At 53.6% G+C, this 16,500-nt stretch overlaps 2 protein-coding genes across 4 annotated transcripts; both read left to right on the plus strand.

Moving 5' to 3' along the window:
• Nucleotides 1–1,755: 1,755 nt before the first annotated feature.
• Ppm1j (protein phosphatase, Mg2+/Mn2+ dependent 1J) lies at nucleotides 1,756–6,911 on the plus strand. The gene is made up of 10 exons (XM_051165781.1): nucleotides 1,756–2,103; nucleotides 3,426–3,540; nucleotides 3,948–4,235; nucleotides 4,458–4,570; nucleotides 4,816–4,900; nucleotides 5,384–5,502; nucleotides 5,689–5,752; nucleotides 5,903–6,010; nucleotides 6,133–6,284; nucleotides 6,436–6,911. The coding sequence occupies exons 1-10, from the start codon at nucleotides 1,781–1,783 to the stop codon at nucleotides 6,584–6,586; spliced, it is 1,518 nt and encodes a 505-aa protein (XP_051021738.1). The 5' UTR covers nucleotides 1,756–1,780; the 3' UTR covers nucleotides 6,587–6,911.
• Nucleotides 6,912–10,455: 3,544 nt separating this feature from the next.
• Rhoc (ras homolog family member C) lies at nucleotides 10,456–15,915 on the plus strand. 3 transcript variants are annotated; one of them, XM_051165772.1, is made up of 5 exons: nucleotides 10,456–10,618; nucleotides 13,671–13,837; nucleotides 14,336–14,456; nucleotides 14,694–14,824; nucleotides 15,679–15,915. In XM_051165772.1, the coding sequence occupies exons 2-5, from the start codon at nucleotides 13,682–13,684 to the stop codon at nucleotides 15,850–15,852; spliced, it is 582 nt and encodes a 193-aa protein (XP_051021729.1). In that variant the 5' UTR covers nucleotides 10,456–10,618; nucleotides 13,671–13,681; the 3' UTR covers nucleotides 15,853–15,915. The 3 variants fall into 3 exon arrangements, with proteins under 3 accessions (XP_051021729.1, XP_051021731.1, XP_051021730.1); XM_051165774.1 differs by lacking the exon at nucleotides 10,456–10,618 and adding an exon at nucleotides 10,953–11,102; XM_051165773.1 differs by lacking the exon at nucleotides 10,456–10,618 and adding an exon at nucleotides 10,963–11,186.
• Nucleotides 15,916–16,500: the final 585 nt, after the last annotated feature.

The raw sequence follows: 16,500 nt of genomic DNA on the forward strand, positions 1-16,500 counted from the left end.
TGTGCATTACTGGAACTGGAATCTAGGGGTCTATAAGCCCTGGTTTTGTGGCTCACTTTTGCAGCCACGCCATGGATGCTGTGAAGAGCCCAGAAGGTGGGTGACACTGAGAAGTGATAGGTAACTGTCCCAGAAACGCTGAATAATAAAACCAAAGTTATTTTTTCCCCTCTAGTCTTTGGCTCACTGACGCTATGCCATTTATCAGACAGTTGGCTTCAGTTTTTCTCAAACAGGAAGAAAACACCCATAGCGGCAATATGCTCTTTGTCTCTGGCTGCCTTGGCTGCAGTCTTTGAGTCTGATTTTTATCAGTTTATCTCACCTCCACCCTGATTTTCCTCTGCTCTCACCTTCCCTGCAAAAGCTCAGAGTACAGCAAGTCTGTACTCTGAGTGACCACTCTGGAATTTTTATTTAGAATCAGTCAAGAAAGCCACCCCTTCAAGGAGGCACAAGTTAGCCCAGCGTGTGCATGAAAAACAGAGCATTCATATACATAAAAAATTAAAGAAAAAAAGATGATGACCTAGAGTGGTGGCGTACGCCTTTAATCCCAGCACTCGGGGACAGAGGCAGAAGGATCGCTGTGAGATCCAGGGCAGCCTGGTTATGAAGTGAGTCCAGGACAGCCAAGGCTAACACAGAGAGACCCTGTCTTGGAAAAAAAAATACGTTAGGGATAGATGAAGGACTGGGTAGTGTTTCAACTCTCTAATCCCAAGTATAAGGACTGAACTCTTTGCCAGTCGAGTCAGAGGCTAGAGGCAGAAAAACAGCCTGCTTGTGCTGTATCCAAATTGTGGGCTTTCCGGCGGCCCAACGTTTAAGCCAGGCCTTTGCCTCCCCCTGGCGGTCTCCATAGAACTTGCTCAGCATCTCCGGTCCGCTTGGAGCCTTGAGGGTGGGAATTGAAGAGTTCCGCTCCCCCCTGCGTCTTTCTTCCTAAACCAGAGAAGTCAGGGTCATTAGCAGCTTCTGACACAGGTATGGCTCTCTAAGCGGCTGCGTCACTCTTGGGAAAGTCTAGTAAGGTAGCAAGAGACTGTCCACTCCTGCCTCATGTGTAAAATGGTTGAACGCCGCCTTGCGGTGTTGGTGTAGTGACCTAATGACCAGAACGTGCTTTGTAGAAAGCCTAGCGTGCAGCAAGTCCTCAATAATCGTAGTTATTTATTGTGTCGCTAGCCTTATTAACTGCCAAGCAGAAGTCTAAATATGGGGGAACGGTTTTGAGATAGTGGGATGGAAGTGACAATCGTTCTCTCAAATGTGGAGGTGACCTCTAGAGAGAACTGTGCCTTCAGGAGCCTGGAGGTCGGCTGCCAGGCTTGGTTTGCACCGCAGCCCGCACCAGCTCTCTCTCAGCAGCCCCAGCCCGAGGTGTCGTCACACCAAGTACTTCACACCCAAGTGGATGTTTCGCTCTGAAATCATCAGCTCCATAACTCTCCATGCCGGCAGGCCACCCCGAACCGAGCGCGAGAATTTACCCCGTCATAATGGGAAAATTCTAGTGTATTAAATCTAACGGATGCATAATTTACAGCGCGACTGAAATGATTCCTTCGCTCCGCTTCCTTCCTACAACAGACCTGAGACTCTCTGGCCGGACAGAGCAGGGATGAGAAGAGGCGGAGAGCCGGTGGGGCGGTTCCAGTGTTGCTTTGAGCTTGGAGAAGTTTCTCAAGGACCAAGAGCGGGCACCGCCCACCTAGAGCCCTAGGGCGGGGCCTCTGTGGGGGCGGGGCCACGGCCGAGGGCGGGGCACGGAGGCAGCATGCTAAACCGGGTGCGCTCGGCTGTGGCGCACCTGGTGAGCTCGAGTGGCACTTCGTCCCAGCGCCCCAAGTCCCCAGATCTGCCCAACGCGACCACACTGCTGCCTGCTGCCCCAGAGACACCTAAGAGCCCTCCGGCTAGGTCTGGGAGCGAGGTCTGCGCGCCTCCGAAGACCGCGGAGACCCGGGCGAGCTTCTCCCGACCCACCTTTCTGCAGCTGAGCCCCGGGGGTCTGCGACGCGCCGACGACCACGCAGGCCGAGCTGTGCAGAGCCCCCCAGACACCGGTCGCCGCTTGCCCTGGAGTACAGGCTATGCCGAGTGAGCGCCCGGGGGCTCTCAGCGGAAGATGGGACTCCTACCCTTGTAGGAGACGCTTCCCGGCTGCTGGGATGCGTCCCCCGCACGACGCTCCGGGGACCATCCCAGGACCACCCCCTTCCCAGTCCTCTCTCGGACGGGATGCGGCCTCGATCGCTTTCTTCAGGACTTTGCCCACCCTCCCCTTCGCAGGCTCAGGACAGTCCCTTCCCTGGGAGGGCGCGGGGCGCACAGCCGAGGATGAGTTAGCGGGTTCCCAGTCGCGGCCCGCGATTCACCGGCTAAGGGAGGGGAGCTTCGGGAAGAGAAGCAGTTCCCTTTGCTCGGGAGATCGCGGGTGGAAAGACTCACTCATCCGCTTCCTGGCCCCAGCGCCCCAGTTCCCTGTCCTTCTTACCGGTCCCCTCCCCCTCCACACCCAGAAATAGCCCGCGACACCAGAAGGCCGCCGCTTCCCGGGACGGGGGAGGGGTCCGCCCGCTGCACGCGCCGGTTCCCTTGGGATGTGGGTCTGCAGAAAGACAGGTGCTGGTAGAGCAAAGAAATAGACCCCTTGGTTCTCATGGCCCCAGTGGAAGTGTACTCCCAGATGCATTATTATTATTATTTTTAAATGTATCTTCTGGGGAAGCCAAGCCACTAGCGAGATAGGGGCACTAGGGAGATAGGTAGGCTGTGGAGAGAGGTGGGTGGCCCCTCACCTCTTTTAGCTTTCCACGTGGGAGAAGTTTGTAGCTAAGAGACTCTTGCCTCGTCCAGGTTAGGCCTACATTTCCTCTTACTCCGTTTGGTCTGGAGCACTTCCCCACTGCAAGAGGGACCAGTACTTTCCCTGATTGCGTTTAGGGTGAGGGTGAAGGAGCCCATGAATCGCTGGCAGAGCTGGTGGAGATTGGAGTTGGGATGTAGAATTTCGACTGGTCGGGAAGTAAAGTTTACTGCTTTCGTCTGCCCTCGACCCCGCCCCACACCCACAACCGCCAGCAAGCCTCCTTTGCCAAGGATGGAGGAACTGAGGCAGGCAGTTACTGTTTCGGGCCTTTCTATGAGACTGTACCTTCTGACACCCAGACAGTACTTCTTGCTGGCCTTGCCTTCTCCTCTTCCCTCTGGCTTGGAGCCCAGGCAGCTGTGACCTTTTTCAGCTTGGACAGCAGGCAGGAGAGCATGAGCGCGAGCGCGCGCACGCGTTTTGTGTGTGTGTGTGTGTGTGTGTGTGTGTGTGTGTGTGTGTGTGTGTGTGTGTGTGCATGCCTAAAATAGGGGTTATTCCAGGATCTAGTCTAGTGTCTAACCTGATGTGGGACACTCTGGCCTGGCAGGGTCATCAATGCTGGCAAGAGCAGGCACAACGAGGACCAGGCTTGCTGCGAGGTCGTGTGCGTGGAAAGCCGCAGGAGTGTTACAGGGGCCTCCAGGGAGCCCAGCTGTAATCAGGTAATACTTCTTCCCTTTCCTAACCTCCAGATGTATGGTGTCATTTCCCCCCTGGGGATTTCAGGAATTGGTTCTAAATCTGAGAAGTGTGGAGATTTTTACCTCTGCCTCAAGAACCCTAAGTGGCTTCAATTAGATTAGTCCCACTATTAATGTTTACTATTCCATTTAAACTAAAGATGCTCATGTATTTATAGATTAATTAATCATCAGTGCTGATCTTTGCATCTCTCATATTTGGCTCTTCTTTCTCTTGACACAGCAGGCTGTGCGTGAACAAGTGGATAAATCTAATTTGACTTAATATCACACTCACTCTCCCGTGCGATGCTCTATATGGATGCTTACAGACTTGTTCTGCCCTGTCACCCTCCTTCCCCACTGACTTCCATCTTTTCCTTCACCAGGGACTCTGCTTCTACTACTGGGGCCTGTTTGATGGGCACGCTGGCGGTGGAGCAGCCGAAGTGGCCTCCCGGCTCCTGCATCGCCATATCCGAGAGCAGCTAAAGGACCTAGTGGAAATACTTCAGGATCCCTTGCCACCTCCCCTCTGTCTCCCAGCCACTCCGGGAACCCCAGGTCTCTCTGATCCCTCACACTTGGTTAGCCCTCAGTCTTGCTGGTCTCCACAGAAGGAAGTGACCCATGAGAGCCTGGTAATAGGAGCGATTGAGAATGCCTTCCAGATCATGGTGAGTGGGCGGCCAATGCCAATAATGTGCTAGGTAGGTGCTCTAGTCAACAACACTGTGTGGCAGTGGGAGTGGGTGGGTTAACTCCCAGAATCCACACTAGCTTTGAGAGCCTGGGCAGAACTTGGTCCGTTTGCCCTGTGTGGTCCTCTTCTCTTCCACTCTGGCCTGCAGAGGTGCAGAAAGTTTTTCTGTTCCCTTTGACCCTTCCTCACCTGGCAGGACGAGCAGATGGCCCGTGAACGGCGTGGCCACCAAGTGGAAGGGGGCTGCTGTGCACTGGTTGTGGTATACCTGCTAGGCAAGATGTATGTGGCCAATGCGGGTGACAGCAGGTGAGTGGGAAGAGGGCTCTGAAAGTGGCCGCATGAGGGGCCACACTCTCCAGGACGAGAGGAATGCAGAGAGTGAGGTGGGGGGGTGGGGTGGGGTGGGGAAACTGTTAAAGTGATTAGTGTTGGGAATATCCACAAGAGAAGGAAGCATGAGGACCCAGTAAGGAACCATCAGGTGCATTATGGGAAGATCCTGGTCCTCCTGGACCCATAACGAGGTCTAAATCTTTTCTGTCTCTGGGCAGGGCTATCATTGTCCGGAATGGTGAGATCATTCCTATGTCCCGGGAGTTCACACCAGAGACAGAGCGCCAGCGTCTTCAGCTGCTTGTAAGTAGGGACCCAATTCCCCACCCCAGTCTTTACGCTCAAAGCTTCCCACTGGGAACTTCCTGGAAGGGTGCTGTGTGGTGTGTGGACTCTGGAGTGCTGGGTGACCGGGAGAGATAATGCAGCCTGAAGGAGGCCAGGGCTGCCGTTGTAGCCCCAGTTGAGGAAGGAAGTAGAGTCAGAGGTAGGGGGGTGAAAACAACAAAGGCCCGGGCAAGGGTGTTATCTTAGCGCACCCTTTTGCGGGCTCTCTATCCGGACTGCCTGGGGGCTGAATCCTGCTTTGTGTACATTGCTAATTGTGTGGCCTCTGACAAGTCCTTTACTCACCGGTTCCAGCCTCACAGGCCATTGTGAGGGATGAGAAGAGTGTGGCCTGCGGTAAACTTTAAGGGTCTGCTATAAAATAACTGTGGCGTGTTGTATCAGCGTGTGCTGTGGTGTAATGCGGACTCTCTTCCCTCTGGCCCCTTCCAACTTCAGGGCTTTCTGAAACCAGAACTGCTAGGGAGTGAATTCACCCACCTTGAGTTCCCCCGAAGAGTTCAGCCCAAGGAGCTGGGGCAGAGGATGCTGTACAGGGACCAGAACATGACTGGCTGGTAACACTTCCCTCAGAGCTGGGGCGCCGGTTCCCATGGCAACCAGCAAGCAAGGTGGAAGCTGGGTCAGGCTGGGAGTTGGAGAATATGGCCCTTCCTCGGAAGGGTTTGTGTGGGGATGTGCTGTTCACTGGGGATGGGGCCTTTGTCGCCTGGGTGATACCTCCTCTCCTCCTCCCTCCCCAGGGCCTACAAAAAGATTGAACTGGAGGATCTCAGGTTCCCTCTGGTCTGTGGGGAGGGCAAAAAGGTAAAGCCCTGCAGTAGAGGTGGGAGAGGGCAGGAAGACGCCACCGGGAGCAGAAGGTTTAATGGGATAATAGGTGTGGGTGGGTTCTGTGGTTTCAGTGAGTCCCAGAGAGAGGAACTAAATGCCAGCATTCTTTCTCATTTCCCTCAGGCCCGGGTAATGGCCACCATTGGGGTGACCCGAGGCTTGGGAGACCACAACCTAAGGGTCTGCAGTTCTACACTGCCCATCAAGCCTTTCCTCTCCTGCTTCCCTGAGGTGAGCTCACCTTCCTTCCTTCAGGAGGCTCTGGCTGGCTTTTGCCCAGGGTCCCTTTATCTCCAGCCTCTAGCAGCCCTCACACCCACGGGTCCTGGGTCCTCTCTTTCCTTCCCTACCAGGTACGAGTGTACGACCTGACTCAGTACGAGCACTGCCCAGATGACGTGCTCGTCTTGGGAACAGATGGCTTGTGGGATGTGACCAATGACTGTGAGGTAGCTGCCACTGTGGACAGGGTGCTGTCGGCCTATGAGCCCAATGATCCCAGCAGGTAGGGGGGCACCTGGCAAGGTGTTGGGAGGGGTAGTGCTGGTGAAGGAAGGGGCAAAGGGGGACAAAGCCTGGAGACCCACGTGTGGGCCTGTATACCCATCTTTTCATAGACATGTTGGTACATGAATATGCACATGTGCTCCTGGCAGGTATACAGCTCTGGCCCAAGCTCTGGTCCTAGGGGCCCGGGGCATCCCCCGGGACCGTGGCTGGCGTCTCCCAAACAACAAGCTGGGTTCCGGGGATGACATCTCGGTCTTCGTCATCCCCTTGGGAGGGCCAGGCAGCAGTTACTCCTGATGGGCTGAGCCCCAGTCCTCTCACTGCCATCCCAGCCTCTCCATTATAACCCTTCTCCCAGCCCAAATACCGAAGTTGTGCCCCTGACTCTTGAATGGCCATTTAGTTGACAAAGGGATGGGACGCCCTCTAGCTCCAAAATTACAGCAACTGGCAAATAAACCAGATGGATAAAGGTGTGTGTCATTATTTGCTTTGGTGGGAACCTGAGAAGCGGGCAATGGAAAGAGCCCCAGAACATTCCTAAAGATGTGGCTTCCCCAAGGTTCCTCTGCGGCCCCCTTTTCCCACACCACATACTTGCCATGAGTGGCTTCTTCCGTCTGCCAAGTTCTCTGTGTCTTAGTCCAAACCTTTGCTGAGCTTTGAGCCTCACACACCCCAGACATCGCCTCCACAGAACTCCGGTGCTCCTGATCGACACACCTTGCACCGAATTGACCATCTTCCCCTATAAGTGGTTCTTCTCCAGTTTCATCCTTTCAGCGGGCACCATCTAGGAAGCTGGTCACGCTTGGCTTATGTGCCTTCGTTACAATGGATTTTCGTTACAATTCTCAACTACTTCAGTCATGCAGGCCATGCAATGTTTTAGGAAGTTGTCTGTCCATGTGAAGGTACATGGTAGGTAACTGAGCTGGGTCCTGAGCTGTACCATCTCAGTTTGTGTAAGTACACGTACTGCTACTCACACAGGGATGAAATTTCCTAGCAACACACTGTCACACCATCTCTATTATTAAGGGATGTACGACTACACTGTTGACCTTTTTTTTTTTTTTTTTTTTTTTTTTTTTGGTTTTTCGAGACAGGGTTTCTCTGTGTAGCCTTGGCCATCCTGGACTCACTTTGTAGACCAGGCTGGCCTCGAACTCACAGTGATCCGCCTGCCTCTGCCTCCCGAGTGCTGGGATTAAAGGCGTGGGCCACCACGCCCCGGCTACTGGTGACTATTTAAAAGGTCCTTCATACTTGCCTTTATTCCTGCCTTCCTCGCGGCCACATTACTTCTTTATTATAGCAGCTTCCTAACATCAGTGACTCATTGTTATGCCCAGAACAGACTGCGGTTAAAGTCCTGAGCATGGCATCGTCTTCCTAATAGGATCCGGCTACTGTTTCTTTGTCCAGCTTGACTGCCCTCCTCCAAACTCTGTGGCTTGTCATAGCTCCACCTTATCTTAAATCTCACATTACCTTTTCTTGACTATTTCACTTGTCCTCCAGGCCCGGGTATGCTGCCTAGGCAATCACCTCCACGATTATAACTGTCTATAGGAGGACCCAACGGAGAGTGAAAACATTTATTTTTAATTTCATGTGCATTGGCATTTTGCCTGCGTGTACAGCTGTAGGAGGGTGTTGGAAAACTGGAACTCCTCGGACCTGGAGTTAACAGACATTTGTGAACCACCATGTGGGTGCTAAGAGCAGTCAGCGTTCTTAACCGCTGAGCCATCTCTCCAGCCTCAGGAGCAGGGACTCCCGTCGGACTGTTTTGACCCTACTACACTGTAACTTCTCTGAGCCTCCATGTCTCAGTAAAATGAGGACAACAGTGCTGCCTCATAAGAGCTAAACATAAATACTAAATATAGTGTGGGTGGGGAGGGCAAGGGTCGTGTAATAAAGTGTCAACAACTGTTAGCTATATCTGATCGTCTGTGTTCTTCATTTAGACTATAAGTTATTCTATCTATATCATCTATATGTCTGTCTACCTTTGTTGTTGTTGTTTGTTTTGTTTTTTTGAGACAGGGTTTCTCTGTGTAGCCTTGACTATCCCGGACTCACTTTATAGATCAGGCTGGCCTTGAATTCAGTGATCCGCCTGCCTTTGCCTCCTGGGTGTTGGGATTAAAGGCGTGTGCCATCACGCCTGGCTTCTATCATTTTTTAAAAAATGATTTATTATGTATATACCTGCATGCCAGAAGAAGGCACCAGATCTCATTATAGATGGTTGTGAGCCACCATATGGTTGCTGGGAATTGAACTCAGGACCTTTGGAAGAGCAGATGGTGTTTGTTTTTTGGTTTTTTTTTTTTTTTAAACCTCTGAGCCATCTCTCCAGCCCCTCTTTTTTTTTTTTTTTTTTCAAGACAGGTTTCTTTGTGTAGCCTCGGCTGTCCTAGAACTAGCTCTGTAGACCAGGCTGGCCTCAGACTCTCAGAGCTCCTTCTGAGTGTTGGGATTAAAGGTGTGTACCACCACGCAGCTAGACTGTAAATTACTTGCAGGCAGAAATTCATGGTTAGTATACAGCTTTGAGTTCACACTAAACCAATGCTTACTGAGTGAATTAAGCGGCCTGGGGGCCAAATTGCCCTTTACCACTTCGGTTACCTGATTTACAAATGTATGTGGTTTGTGTTTCTGAACTTGAGTCTGTGTATGTGTCTGCCTGCGTTTGAGAGAGTTTCATGCCACAGCTGGCCTGGGATTTGTGGCAGCGCTGCTCCCTCTAGTGTGCTGGGATTATAGGCATGAGCCACCAGCCTAGTCCAGTTGCTCCTGTGGTAGACTCCGTATGACTCTTTTAGTTTTTTCTTTTTCTTTTTTTCTTTTTGGTTTTTCGAGACAGGGTTTCTTTGTGTAGCCTTGGCTGTCCTGGACTCACTTTGTAGACCAGGCTGGCCTCGAACTCACAGCGATCTGCCTGCCTCTGCCTCCCGAGTTGCTGGGCTTAAAGGCGTACGCCACCACTGCCCGGCCCATGACTCTTTTAGTTTTTTGAGACAGAGTTTCTCTGTGTGTCGTCCTGGTTGTCCTGGAACCGCTCTGTAGACCATGCTGGCCTCGAACTCACAGAGATTCGACTGCCTCTTTCTCCCGAGTGCTGGGGTTAAAGTTGTGCTGTGTGCCACCATTCCATATGACTTGTAACAAGCACTTATTCAACAAATCTTTGTTGAACCCTGTAATGAGAAGAGGTTGGTTGGATGGTGCAGAGGGCAGGTGGGCATGGGAGGGAGTAGGGAGCCATCACCTGCCTGGGTGCCCCGTGGGCATCACTGTACATTTGACTGACTGCTTGATTGATTGGCTTTTGAGACAGGGTCTGCTGTAGCCCAGGTTGGCCCGGAACTAACTCGTAGAGATCCACCTGTCACTGCTTCCTGTGTGTCATCATGGCCCGCCTCGCCTCACAGTAAATTCGCGCTGTCACAAATCGTTTTTCGGAAACCACTTCTCTGGGCCTCACTTTCTTTACGAGCCAAAGGAAACTTTTTCCAGAGACCTGCGTGTTTAAAGTATCCAGTACTAGCAAATAAAATTCGGTAGACTTCCTCATACACCCACTTCTTTGGCCCTTTATAAGGAAGGAGACACAGTCAGGTAAGTAACACGTCAGACTGGGATTAACAGCACAACAATATAATGCGAGTTTGAGCTCAGTTCCCAGTTGAGGGCGCGGAAGCACTTCCACGAGTGTGTTCTTAACAGGACATAGGGAAATTCCCGGCGAAGGAAGGAAAGGACTTGTAAGGCGACGGTGGCTGGGGACTGCAGCTCACAAAAGGCCTCCAAGGCATGGTATAACGTCCGGTTGCGCTCACCGCAGTGATTCCGGAGGCCGAGAGTGGGCAGCTTCTGCATAACCCGTCCCCTCGGTCACGGCTAGGGCGTAGGAGGGACCGGAGCCCCGAGGGCTACTTGGCCACGCGAGGGCAGCAGCGGTCCTCGCTGACCCCACCCTGGGAACCGCTCAACTTTCCCAACGCGGTTCTACCCACCACGGGTTGGAAGTGGGGCAGAGGCTGAGTCCTTCGGGGGTCCCACACTCCCACTCATCACCTAGCAATCCAGACATCGTCCCGGCACGGTCCCTCCAGGTCCAGTCCGCAAGGGGGGTGACCTGCGGTCGCCGGGGGCCGGAGCGGAGGCGGGCCGAGGCAAGGGCCGCCCCCGTCGACCCTCCCCACCCCCCTTGACGGGCCCGCCCCGGAGCGGTGCTGGAGAGTGGGGCGGGGCCCGGGTCATTCTCAGCCTCCAGCACGGGCCGCGCAGCTGGAGGCGGCGGAGCGGAAGGTACCCGGGCCGGAGCTGGGGGGTGGCCAGGCATCGTGGGAACTGGCTTCGGAGGAGAGCACTTTCCTGGTTCTCCGATCGCTTGGGGAGCGGCTCGGGAGGGGGCTCCGGGCTGGGCATGGGAGAGAGCCTAAACGCGCTCTCGCCTCCTGGGCTCTCGAACCAGAGCCTCTTCTCTTTCTGAGTCTTGCCTTTCCAAACCTCCCTCCCTAGCTTGGGGTCAGGGACTCACTTGGATCTCCCGGAGCGACCCTATCCATACGCTCCATTTCCGGGCCGGGCGTAAGGAACAGGGCCTCAGGCCGGCTAGGGGTGGGAGTTCTGGCCTGGGATGGGGAATGGCGGGAATAGGGGCGGGATGTGACCACTGGGGGGCTGACGCTGCCTGGCGGGTCTGGACGCCGCCCTAGACGAGTTTTGGAGCTGATCTGAGCTAAGAGGTTCAGACTACTAGGAAAGATCCCGGAGCTCCAGTGTTGTGTATGTAAGTCTGAGCGTGAGGGGGAAAAAAAAAAAAAAAAGAACCGGACAGCAAAATCTCCAACTCTGCCTCCTTTCCTTTTGGGAGGTAGGTTTGGGAGTGTTAGGGGGTTGTGCCGGAAAGCTGGGGCCCAGTTCTTCCTTCACTTCTGTCTTTAAAGCTAAGGAAGGTGTTGCCCGAAGAGTGATTCCTTGCATAGATTTCAGGGGAGCAGAGTACAAAGGCCTGTTGGGTCACCTGAGAAACCGAGAGGATAAGCAGGGCTAGTGTCTGGCCCGAGGGAAGGTCCCAGACCCCGTCTCCAGGCCCTGCGAGAGGTTTCGTTGTCTCACTCAGGGTCAGTGGGGCAGTTCTCTGGGGGCGCCTTTCACAGGGAGTGTTAGCTATGCCTTTTTGGCCTTGGGCTTAATGTCCTGGCTTGGCCCCGAGTCCCCAATTCTTCTGGCTTAAGCAGCACCTAAATGCGAAGTCTTCAGAGCTGGGGCGTCTCTAACCCTGCCCCGAAGTTCCGGTCACTGGTGCCAACCACTTTGCTGTGTGGGGACAGCAGTGGCATATGCATGCGGAAGTGACAGGCGTAGGTTGGAGTCATCACCCTCCAGCAACACTGCCCACCCTGGGCTGGGCTGTCTCACCTCCTATACAACTGGACTAGTTGAATTAATAGGAGAAATCCTGTGAGCTATCTGAGTTTACCTCTCAGGTTGCACTTTTGAAGGAGATAGGCCACAGGATGAACGCCTTCTTTCTTGTCTTTTGGGGGTTACCAGGGAGGACCCCTTATGGTTGGGGGTGGTCAAGTGTGGTTGTGCATACCCAACTCCTATAAATTCTCTGTGACTCATGTCCTCTTCCCTCACGTCCCAGTTTTGTGTGTGTGTGTGTGTGTGTGTGTGTGTGTGTGTGTGTGTGTAACCACCCAGGAGCATGATGCTGAAAAGAATCATCCCGGGCTGGAGTATTCCACTTTCTAAAAGGCAGGCACAGGATGAGGTTTGAGGTGGTGGTCTGTTGGGAGTAAAGCAGTTCAGCGGAGCCAGACAGGATACGGGACTGGAAGGAAAAGCCAAGTGTGAGTGAGATCAGGTTACTGTCCCCTTCTTAACTGCTCCCTGCCTAGTCAAAGCTTACACTGATCTTCCTTAGTCCTTTCTTTTGGGGCTCCTCCCAGCCCAGGCTCTAGCCCCCTCCCCCTCTGCAACTGTATCCCTACTCCAAAGGTGGCTGGCTCCTCTCCCACCCAGGCTGTGTAGGCCTGGGGAACCTCAGTAGCCTGGTCAGCTTTCCCTTGTGCTAGGAAGAGGAGCCGTGAACTGATTGTTCATGTGTGCCGGGGTGTGGGACACAAGCAAGCCCTGAGAGGCTGGCTGGCTACTTGCCTTGAGTCACCGGGAGGTGTCTCCTGGGCCTAAGGGTCAGCTGGTCACAAGGAAGAAGGGGCTGTTCCAGAGAGTGGGTGGAGGTGATTCCCAAGTGGATTTGCTCCATCCATCCCAGCAGGGCTGTGATAGATGTGTAGCTCCCCACAGTGTGGTCATTGTCTCCTGTCAGGGGCTGAGTGACCCAATGTTGCTGCCAGGAGTCGGGGGGGGGGCGCGGCTGCACAGGCTGCCCGTGAGCTGCCAGGACTGAGCCTCCTTTGTGTGACTTGAGACTTTGGGGAAGGGATGGGGTGAGCCAGGGAGGCCAGCCGGCTGCTTCCACTGTCCTCTCTGGCTTAGTCTCTCTGCCTCCATTCTCACCTGTGGCTGGGGTGCCATGTAGGCAAAGACAGAGTGGATCACACAGCCCTGCTTTGAGAGCCATCCCAGAACCCGAGTTCAGTCCCAGTAACCCATGCAAAGGTAGACAGACTACAAAGGTGTCCTTTGACCCTCCACTTGCATCTCCTCCCCTCCCACCCCAGTAAAGAGGGTTTTGTTACTTTGTTTTCAAATGGGAAGGCCACCATCCACCTAACAGGCAGCTGGAGAGCTGAAGATTTTTCTCAAAATGCCTAGCAAAGTATGTGTGTCCAGGGAGAGACAGACATCTGGGGGGATGGGGGGGGGCCTCTACAAGTGTTCCTAACCCCTGTAGCTGGCTTCTTTATGACCAGGCAGGCAGGATCCCGGATTGAGGGAGAGTCTATTGTAGTTTGCATTGATGTGATAAATAATACTGTCAAAATTCTGGGTAACAAATGAAACTGATAATAAGCAAGGCAAATAAAGCTAGGTCTTTTGGGAGCACGCCTGAGTATTTCTCAGATGTTCTGGGTCCTGCACTTGAATGGGCAAGATTTAAGCCACTAGTCCTGGCTCCCAAGTGTCATCTGCTCCTCCCGAGCACCCATCCAGGAAGACCTGTCCTGAGCAGCATTTCAAATTCTTTTTGCCTGCGGGATTGGTTCTTGGCAAGAACGTGTCATGGCAAGCCGCTTTCCCTTCCTTTGCTAGTTGCTTGTGTGTGTGTGTGTGTGTGTGTGTGTGTGTGTGTGTGTGTGTGTGTCTGTATGGGGGGGGTTCTAGATAAGTGGGTTTGGACTTACTGTATTCCCCCCTCAAATCCCCACTGCCTCTTGCCTGCCAGTCTCCTCAGCCATGGCCGCCATCCGCAAGAAGCTGGTGATCGTGGGTGATGGTGCCTGTGGAAAGACCTGCCTCCTCATCGTCTTCAGCAAGGATCAGTTCCCAGAGGTCTACGTCCCTACCGTCTTTGAGAACTACATCGCAGACATCGAGGTGGATGGCAAGCAGGTGAAGGCCAAGAATTTTTTTTCCTTTCCTGTCTGGGAACCCCGTCCCCAAGTCAGGCGGGGCCCTAACGTCCTTTCTTACCACACACATACGTCTTGGCTTCATATCCCTGTAGGAAGTGAAACTGTAGCCCTAGGAAACCTGGATGTGCTATCTGGTTCCACCACATACTAGCTGTGGAATCTGAGCCAAGTCCTTTGCCTCTGGGCTTAACCTCTCCCCACTGCAACAATGCGAAGGAGGGCGAGACCTCCCCAAAAGCGTTGCTGTAAGAATTAAACGCTGCTTACAATGGCAGCTCCTACTACACAGACCCATCTTAGATTTTTTTTTTTAAAAAAGTGTATCATTGGTTTGGCCACTGGTCAATATGCAAACCCGGTACACAGCAAGTGCTAACAAGATGTTCAGTTAGTTTTTAAGACCAGTGATTTCAGAGGGCCTCGTGGTAGGGTTGGGGGCCCTTGGGCTGGCTACTTAGTTGTCCCTGTGTGTCAGGTGGAGCTGGCCCTGTGGGACACAGCGGGGCAGGAAGACTATGATCGCCTGAGGCCTCTCTCCTACCCGGACACTGACGTCATTCTTATGTGTTTCTCCATTGACAGTCCTGACAGCCTGGGTAAGGCTTTGGAGGGCATTTGGTACCCGCCATCTTGAAGGGTTCTGGGGGAGTGTTGGGAGCATGTAGGCTCTTTGCTATGGAGACAGTGGCCCTTGGGGTCACGGGTATCCACTGCAGGGGGCCTCTGGGCTGTGCAAGGTACTGACGGTTCAGTAGTCCCCTGGGTTGCTCTCTGAAAGACTGGGCTTCTGTGGCTAAATGGGCACATGGACACCGTTTTGGATCTCTCTGCAGAAAACATTCCAGAAAAGTGGACCCCCGAGGTGAAGCACTTTTGTCCCAATGTGCCCATCATCCTCGTGGGGAATAAAAAGGACCTGAGGCAGGATGAGCACACCAGGAGAGAGCTGGCCAAGATGAAGCAGGTGGGTGGGGCCGTTCTGGCGGTGAGGAAACTTCCAGGAACTTTCCAGCTGGGCTATAAACAGCTAATAGACAGCGTGAGATGGGACTGTGATAGTCCCCCTCCTGCTGTCCCGTGTCCCAATGTTGGGAGGAACTAGAAGGGTCCTCAAGTGTCAGAGACGCGTCAGAGAAGCAACGTGCCCAAGGCCATCTGACACTATCTCTTTTAAACTTATTCCAGTTTATCCCCCAGGATGCAGCTGTATAGGATGAGGGTGTGGAAGCTGTGGTATTATAGTGCCCTCTGGGGAGGGAGGGCGTTATAAATGACTGGAAAAAAGGCCCAGAGGGATGTGTACTTCAGTGATGCTAACCAGAGGACTATTTTATTTAGAGGGAGGTAGGAGGGCTCTATCTTGGGAGGCTGATTATGGTTTTTATTGGGGACAGATGTCCAGTTTGTATGTTAGTGAGAAAAAAAGTATTCTGGCAGCTCTGTGGGATGGACCAAAGCAGGGATCTGTGCATATCAGGTATTCACGTCACAGTTCATAACAGTAACAAAATGTTATGGAGTAGCAACGAAAATAATTCTATAATGGGGGGAGGGGCGGAGGGTCACCACAACATGAGTAACTGTATTAAAGGGTCGCGGCGTCAGGAAGGTTGAGAACCACTGGACCGAGGAAAGTGAGGAGGAAGAATGGGCGGCGGCGGAATATGGCGGGGTGGGAGGAGGGAACAGACAGAACTCTGAAATGGCAACTTGGGTGTAATGGCCCCAGCTTGGAAACTGCCTGTGGTAGCTGAACCTCGGTGTTCTGCAGGGCCAGTCGGGAGGGTGCTCATTTGGCCCGTTATCTTGTCTTATCAGGAGCCTGTTCGATCTGAGGAAGGCCGGGACATGGCCAACAGGATCAGTGCCTTCGGCTACCTTGAGTGCTCAGCCAAGACAAAGGAAGGGGTGCGGGAGGTATTTGAGATGGCCACCCGGGCAGGCCTACAGGTCCGCAAGAATAAGCGCCGGAGGGGCTGTCCCATTCTTTAAATTTCCCCAAACCCTCCCCAATTTTCCACCCTTCCTTTCATAGGGGTACAAATTACCCGCCCCTCCACCTCCCTCCCCCCCGCCCCCATTCCACCCTTGTAGGACTCTATGCTGCCAGTTTCTTTTTTGGTTCCTTCCTGCCCAGGACTGCATGAGTTTTCCCAGCCCCGAGTGGGGGCTGGTAGGCCCTTCCCTGCCTCTGGGAACCAAGCTGGTGCCCTGCCCTTCCTGAGCAGGGTCCCGCCTCCTGCTGCGTTGGTCTAGGGGGTGGGGCTCTTAGTCCCGCTGGCCTTCCCCTCGTCACACACCAGCACTTTATATATTTCTGGCTCACAGGAGTCTAAGTTAAGGACTGGGGTTTCTGCTTTGTCTTTGACTTAATTTGGTGGGAGGGCAGGACATGAATAAAGGTCAAAGGTTGCACCATGTGCGGCAGCTTCCTGTCTTTCCTGGCCTACCTTGGCTGTGAGCCTGGAGGCCCATCTTTTTCTCTTCACTTCCAAGTTGCTAAGGGGGGTAAAGGGGCGGGGTGGGGCGCGGGAGGGGCGGCCCTGTCTGCAGAGGCAGGGCTGGGGGCGGAGGCAGCAGGGGACGGGGTGGAGTCTAGAGTAAAGGATGAGGTCATGTTTGGCTGACTGCCGGGGTGGG

Source organism: Acomys russatus, chromosome 23 (genome assembly GCF_903995435.1).
Source record: "Acomys russatus chromosome 23, mAcoRus1.1, whole genome shotgun sequence".
Taxonomy (NCBI): Eukaryota; Metazoa; Chordata; class Mammalia; order Rodentia; family Muridae; genus Acomys; species Acomys russatus.

Coding starts and splice junctions, on each gene's coding strand:
- Rhoc (XM_051165772.1), top strand. CDS start 13,682: ATGGCCGCCATCCGCAAGAAGCTGGTGATCGTGGGTGATGGTGCCTGT. Junction 13,838..14,335: donor TCGAGGTGGATGGCAAGCAG/GTGAAGGCCAAG, acceptor CCTGTGTGTCAG/GTGGAGCTGGCCCTGTGGGA. Junction 14,825..15,678: donor AGCTGGCCAAGATGAAGCAG/GTGGGTGGGGCC, acceptor TTGTCTTATCAG/GAGCCTGTTCGATCTGAGGA.
- Ppm1j (XM_051165781.1), top strand. CDS start 1,781: ATGCTAAACCGGGTGCGCTCGGCTGTGGCGCACCTGGTGAGCTCGAGT. Junction 4,571..4,815: donor GCCAATGCGGGTGACAGCAG/GTGAGTGGGAAG, acceptor GTCTCTGGGCAG/GGCTATCATTGTCCGGAATG. Junction 4,901..5,383: donor GCCAGCGTCTTCAGCTGCTT/GTAAGTAGGGAC, acceptor TTCCAACTTCAG/GGCTTTCTGAAACCAGAACT.